Source organism: Manduca sexta, chromosome 15, assembly GCF_014839805.1.
Source record: "Manduca sexta isolate Smith_Timp_Sample1 chromosome 15, JHU_Msex_v1.0, whole genome shotgun sequence".
NCBI classification, from domain to species: Eukaryota; Metazoa; Arthropoda; class Insecta; order Lepidoptera; family Sphingidae; genus Manduca; species Manduca sexta.
Window position 1 is genome coordinate 13,318,370 of NC_051129.1, and position 7,926 is coordinate 13,326,295.

Below are 7,926 nucleotides of genomic sequence, written 5' to 3' on the forward strand. Positions count from 1 at the left end.
TTTCTATACCTGAAGGTTTATATGTCGACAAATTCCTGACGATCGTTGATGAACCCCAAAACCTCATGTTAGTTAATTCCACTTGGACTTTAATAATGCTGTTGGCATCAATCTCCGAACAAGATGTTGTTTTCCTAATCCAAAATACCAAGTAAGAGATGTCTTTGGTGCTGGTCAGGTGTCAGTTAATAGATAAATTAATATACAGTCAACAAATATTAACTCTACCACCAGTTCACAACGCAGTTCTCACTATAGAAGAATGGGCAAGAAATTCTAGTGTTACTTACTTTTTTCTAAATCAGTTTAAGATATAAAATACAGTGCATGATACAAAACTTTTTTTTGTTGAGTAGTTCATTCATATACTCGTAAAATAAGTAATAAATAACGTTCGTGAATGGTCACTTACGACCAGCAGTCCACCTCAGCCGTCCACTTAAAGTCTTATCATTCTTACTTCCAGGTATCCTCCACTTATACCAAGACGAGCTGAAAGACATGGACTTCATATCAGCCGCCCAGTTCTTGACGAAGCTCCCCGAAGACCTTGACGCCGAAGCTCTCTTCAAGAGCATCTCGTCAGTCTCCATGTGCTGTGACGGTATGTCGTTTGAGGAGCTGGTCTCCTGCTGCGAGGTCGACAGCAGTCTGGACGATGATGTGGCGGTCAGGTTATGATATCCGAGGAGTTGGAGCCACAGCTTCTGGGACCTTGTTGATGCCCTGTCCTTCAGGGTTGGGTTATAGTGATCCTAGTTAGACTTGACCCCTAAGACTTTGGGAACCGGGGCTAAGGTCTTGCGGTCCCGTGTCGAGGAATTTTAATTAATAAAAAATTTGGACGTCATAGTTTGACGTCCAAGATCATTTAGTGGTGACTCTTACCCTGGTTTCTGTTAGAATACGATGTTGCTTCCCAGTAAAGATCGAAGGCCAAGATGTACTATTTCTAGAATTTGGAAGTTCTAACGGTAATTATAGTGACCTGAATAACTTTGAATATTCATGAATTAGCTGGATGATAACATTGTAATCTGACAATACCTGAGGTATATTTTCGAAATTAATTCGTTGTTGACGTTTTAGCTATATGAATTTATTCGTAGTTAGGAATGTTGAAAGTATCGTAGATTATGACGTCATTGTATATCATTCGTAGTTGCGTTTGAATCCTTTTCGGAATTTTTTTGCTCGTCGTATTTGCGAATTAAACAATGATGTCATAGTTCATTTTGACAACTAAAGATCATTAGATAAAATTAGAAAAAAAAAGATAATTACTTGAACCATAACATGTTGTCCTTTGGGTGGAATATAGTGACTTGGTTGGGTTTAGATGTCGTTTTGTGTCATGCGATTTTTATCCTTATTGTCTAGATTACGTATTCTGAAGAGGATGAATTTGTTAAAAACAATTACTAGAAGACAATACATTTTCGAATGACACGAAAACTAAATTAAATTGTACGGTATAGGTATGTATTAAAATTAAGGGTTCAGTCACACAGCCGTGCAGGGTCGGAACAGTGGCGGCTCCGTGTACGATCACGGATACAAAAATTTAAATCATGATTTCTTATGTTTACACGAATGTTAGATATTAAAATAAATTTGAGTTATATCGCGGTAATTTTATTCCGACGAAACATTTATTCCATTTAATATTTTTTATAAAGCGATTATATATAATGAAACCCTTAGTTAGGTTCTTAGCTATCAATCCACACATTTATATCTATATTCACAACACTTAAAATCGTATCATATTTCTAAATAATGGTTATGCCGTTGTTATTTTCTATGTATGTCTAGAGTACTCGCGATATACGTCACATAACTCATACACCCCGTCACGGTACCGCCGCGGCCCCTGCTCGTCGATGTGTGAACGAACCTTCGTTTGTATTTTGAGGCGGAAAATTGACTTAGTATGGGGAATAGAGAATATTTTCCAGCCCTAGATTCTATATAGATATTCTGGAATAAATTTTTCTGGAGAAGTGTGCCACATAGTTTAGGACAGAATGTGTGTGTGTGTGTGCGTGAGTTAAAAAGGTTTTTTTATGGATGTTGTTTGGTGTATTTAGATGTTTGTTAGAAATAATATTTGTCAGTGAGTATACATTGGATATATTATTTGATTAACTGCATAACTTTTCCGCTGTTCTGCGATCGTTGTACAGTCAGGGGCAAAAGTGTTTGCAGATTATAATAATGTAGAAAAAAGTGTGGTTGACTGTGTGTATGAGAGAAAATACAGCAGAGAAAGTGTTTATAAGTGCAATACAAAGAATTATAGACCTTATCTTTATTTCCTTTTTGTATTGTATTTGATAATATGTAGTATAAAATTGTATTTATATTTATAAACCGTAGAAGCTTCACACAAAAGCCATTTTTGCATACATACATGCAAAAATTATACATTATATTACAAATTATATGGTGTCTAATACGCTTGAGTGCAATGTAAATGATATATAATTATATGTATATACGTTTATAATTAAATATATGTTGTGATCGTGAACTTAACATGTTATGATATGAATATAGATACAATGAACTTGGAAAAACAAAATGCAAAGTAAATTCCTTTTTGTCAGATTTAACGTTAATTATTGGATTTTATTTTGAAAAGCTATAATTTTTTATATATTATATTACCAATAAAGTAGGCCGACATAATTGTGTCGACCGTCTGGGGATGATTATCTCTTGCCGGTCGACATGTTTTTGGAAATCTTTTGCCATTAGGAGCAGTGAGGTCACATGGCCGGGCCGCTCATAAAAAAAATAGTTTTCAATAAATCTGCAGCCATACAGGCAGTTGAGTATTTCTCAAAAAAAAAAAGTACGAAATTATTTTTATGATTTTTTCTGTTTTTTTGTGTAAATAAAATCAGATGAGACAGAAAATTTCGTAACAACATTTCGTAAAAACTTTTTCCTTACGTCATTTAGTTTGAGAAATACTGAAAGCGTTATTAATTTGCAAATATATTTACACCGACAGTTATACGAGTATTAATATTCATATCAGAACTATCATAATTCGTATTATATATTACAGATATACCTTAAATAGAGCGTACAGTTGGTTGAAATATGTTGTGACAAACAACATGTGGGATTGGTTGCAGATAAATTAGTGAAACAAGCCGTTTATTTGAGTCTTACAAATCTTATTCAGTGGGTATTTTAACCCCCCCAAACCAGTGGCGAAATGTGAAGTTTTCCAAAAGGGAACCCGATATAACATAAGTACTAATATATATAAATGCGGTTTGCAAATCGTTCTAATGATGATTAGATTCCACATGAATTCAACATAAAGGGAAGATGGCAGGAATCGGGTTATATGGACCCTTTGCCACTACCACTCTCCCTCACGTCGTCTCGAACATATCAACCGCAGGGTGACGAGTGCAGTGGAATCACATGCAATACATTATAATTTGGTTCTTTATGGTGTTGCTATTGGTTGTAGGCGGTCGTATCGAGTACTACCAGGCGAGCTTCATGCTCGTCTCGTTATTCAATGAAAGTAAACAAGACATTGTATATTTCTGTTTCAATGTCACTCTAAGCGACTTCTGAGGTCGTTGCCAAGCCGCTATATTACAATCGATAACGTTAATAGGAATAAAAAAAATAAATGGAAATGTCATATTCGAGTCGATATCGATCGGATATATTTTTTTTGTTTTCTATAAGCGTTAATGATTGTAGAAAGGCGTCTTGGCGCTCAACTCCTGGCAAGTTTAATTATCTAATTCATTTGATATTGCGATGTGGGAAACCCCTCACTGTGAGATGACTACCATTCTGACATGCTGTTGTTATGCTCAAAATATAAACAAGCGGCTTGTTTTGCTAATAATGCTGTACACGTTCTGTTGACATATCATTAATTATACTGAATATGAATTTTAACGTCGCTTGGAGCGGACTCAATGTGGACTCCGGCCTAAGGATCCGAGCGAGAGACAATCCTGAGCGCAAATACATGTCCGTAGCACCGCCGTAGAGCCTTCGACGACTTCACGGGCACCCCCCCCCCTCCCCCCTAGATAAGCGACTCCCTTCACACGTGTCGCCCCTCTTCCTATGAGGTCCTTTCAGAAAGTTGTAGGTAGAGTTCTTTTTTATTATATGGAATTTTAGTAACAGGTATGATTAACAATCAATCTCATGCCAGACGCCATGGTCATTATAGTTTAATATTTAGTGATGGTACAGAATATAAAATCATTCATTCAATATTTGTATTTTGTATTGTCACTCCATAGATTTTCGAATGTTGTATAAACCGCTAGAGTAGTACTTTCTTCAATGTTAAATCTAGTTAAATATAAAATAATCCAGTGTAAAATAATTGTATATATTTAATTATCATTAATATTGTCAATTATAATGGTAATTTTTATATTACACTGGCGGACAAAATAATCGGAATTTTATCGATAATATTACTGGATAGGTTCATGTTTGCATATTTTTATTTTAAATATTCAATATCATAGAATCACTCCTCTCCTGCACAATATTACTCAAATTGGATTTTTTTTGTTCTTAATATATTCTTCCATTATAATATATATTTTAAACTTATTTCTTAGTCTGTCTTCTGTTCAAAAAAGCAAAAAAGACGATTTTAATATCTGATTTCAATATTTAGTTCTTCTAACAATTATTTTACGTTGAGTTATTCAATTCAATATTAATGACTATTTGGATGGTACTCATACATTTAGATTTTCTTTTTTAATGGTCTATCATGCTTTATTGGTAGCTTGAACACCCATACACAAGAAATTACATAGTAAAATATTCTTTTTTTACTATTTTCGAAAATAGGGAACGATATTTTTGTCCGCCAATGTAAAGTTATTTAATGTAAGGGAAAACATTCAACGAGTAGTGTCACCGGCCTAATAGTTAATGAATCTTCGAAACTGTTTCGAAATCTAGTTGTATTTATCTTATACTATATCTGTAGGTATGTCTGTGTCTATATTATGACGTCATGTTCTTAACCATTAGCTAGCTTGTACACGCGGTTTCGCGCGAATACTATTATGTAGTTATTGTTATCTATATCTATCTCTTGTAATATGTATGTTATAACTCATTTTAGGTAATAAAATAAACACATTTCCTCAAAATTATCATAAACTATTCCGCCAACTGTAGATAAAAAATAATATGAAATATTCTTAAACATTTCTTTTGGATTATAAGATTAAAAAATAAAAACCGGTCTTCAAATTGTGACATTTGTAAATCCTAATGTATCATTTACACTCGCGCTCTCGCCGACACACCGCATCAGACACTACACACCGCTCGCGACTCGCCTCGGCACCTAGTGTTTAAGCACGTTATACTCCAAAGTGATAAATTATTTATCGATCCATATTTATTTGGCCTAAGGATTCTGAATCCTACCTCAACATAATCGATATTGCAAAATAATAAATACATTTACCGTAATTCTTCATATAAATGGTTTATTTTAATTAATATTATATGATATATCAATAATACAAACTCATGCCCTTTGCCGCTAATATTTCGACGGCGGAGTTAAAGACAAATTATCGCACTGCAAAAGTGTAAACAGAAACTCGAATCACGCGAATTGCGAGGCGACCACGAGGTGAGAGTGTAAATGAGCCATGAAAAGATTTTTTTTTCCATGATATGCACCTATTTAACATTTTCCCCTAATATATATGTATCTAATTCAATAATCTAATGAATCCCTAATACTGCATCTTATACATTTTTTTTCAAGTTGAGGATTTGTTAGAGACAAATCATAAATATAAAATAACATAGTGAATGTCCTATCATAGTCTTGTGTATTCACAATTAACCATCTCTAGAAATGAAAACAATTTTACTTAGCGAAAATTGTGTGTTAATTTTACTAAAACAAGTAAGTTTAGTTACACACAGGGTTGTGATAAAGTATATAATGGAATAACAAAAGTTACAGAATTACATGAAAATACAAGAGATATAATCGATATGTTGGTACATAGTGTACAGTCAGCCAAAAAAGTGGCTGAATAAATTCAAATTTTCAATTCGCATTTGAGCGTCCTTATCAACTATCGATTTTCTTTCATTAAATTAAATATTTCGATTGAAATCATGAGCAAAGCCGTTTGTAAGTTTTGAATTTGTTCAAGTACTTTTGTGGCTGACTGTACATTTTTAAAACTGACCGATGATGGGTATGTTGTAGTTGATTCTCGAAACACATTAAATTTAACTTCTGTACCTGTAAGCTTTTCGTACATTTGGTGTTATTTATGTAGCCTAGTTGTCTGGATTCCATATATAATTATGTAAATCATATTTTGGGACCAGCATGACTTATTGTAAAAATGTTAAAGTAAATTTAGTAAATTGATTTTAGGATTTCGTTATATTGTACCTGTAAGTCTGTTACAATTAATGCTTCTGTGAATAGAAGCCATTGTAATATATACTTTATGTGCAAGAAATAAGTGTGATACTTATGCGGAATCTGCGTTCCGACAGGTTATACCTTCGGATGAATATTTATAAGTAAAAAGCTTTAAATAATGTTTTATTTATTTTTAAATAAGTCTTGCCACATAAGTGATATGTTGGTCTACATACAAACTATGTATTGTTATATGATTTTTTAGATATATTTTCTTCAGAGCACTTTTTATCTTTACACTATGATTTACAGCGCTCTATAGTTTAATAAATAAATATTTGCGACTAATGCAGCAAATAAATAAATCGACATAATATTATCTACATTAACGTCATTGCTTTGAACAGAATTAAAAAAATGCAAAACATTTCGTCAAAAAATTATAAAATATTTTCACTAATATTATATCGATTAATTTATATGTTGTATTCGATACATCGAAACGAGAATTTTCTCGATAAACAAAAATAATCGACGACATGTTCAAAGTTATTTAGAAACGAGTACATGTTAGAAAACAAATTATTTTCGATTAATTTAAAGCGATGTAAAAATATTGTAGGGATTTATTTTTTGTATACTTCTGATTGTTTGATGATCATCGTTATGAAACTGTCTTATGTCTATGAACGTAAGGGTGTGAATAAAAATGATTAATGTTTATATGCGTTCTTTGTATGTGAGTTTAATTAGATCTGGGTAAATACAATGCAATATTTTAATTAATTGTATTGGAGTTAATGAAAGCATATTTTAAATTTATTTACATTTAATTTTCATTTTTTTCTATCACAAATATATTTTTTATTTTTCGTTCAAGTATGAATGAGGTTTTTTCTTATTTTGCAAAAACAAAATGGCTGATATTCAATTATGTCTTAGGAATGTTGATTAGATTAAAATTAAATATGATAATGATATTACAGTTGTGATGTGGACTGATATTATTAATTATAAAATGCCATCTCATGTAATTTAAGCGGTTTAAATGTAAATAATAATTATAAGGCACCATCGGCCCCAATTAATGCGAACGATATGTAATTGATTGTAAAATTAAAATCTAATGAGAAATGATAATGCATTTTTATTTCTTTAGTATGTAAGGTTATTACGAATAGTTATGATCTGTGTTATTCATGATCCAAATGGGGTTACTGCGATATCGTATTGAAGTACATTTTAATAAATATCCATAATTCTTACCACAAACATTCAATTTTTTTTTAAAGACTAGACTCTTCTATTCAATTTGACTGGGAATAAAAAATAACAATCTAAAAATCAGAAAGCCCTATATTTCTTTCCAATATCCCAGGATCATTAAACTTTAGAGCAGTCAAACATTTACCAGGAAACAAATAAAAAACATCGTACAATTATATACCTGATAAACTGGCCAGATAAAAGATTTTCCTCGTTTCCATTTGCTTTGTGGGACA

General features: G+C 32.3%; 1 protein-coding gene across 1 annotated transcript in view; it reads left to right on the forward strand.

Moving 5' to 3' along the window:
- LOC115450454 (TBC1 domain family member 12) overlaps positions 1-7,561 on the forward strand; it is a 48,607-nt gene extending 41,046 nt beyond the window's left edge. Inside the window, 1 exon segment of the mRNA XM_037438744.1 lies at positions 467-7,561. Within this exon segment, the coding sequence (XP_037294641.1) occupies positions 467-681 (215 nt within the window). The 3' untranslated portion in view covers positions 682-7,561.
- Positions 7,562-7,926: the final 365 nt, after the last annotated feature.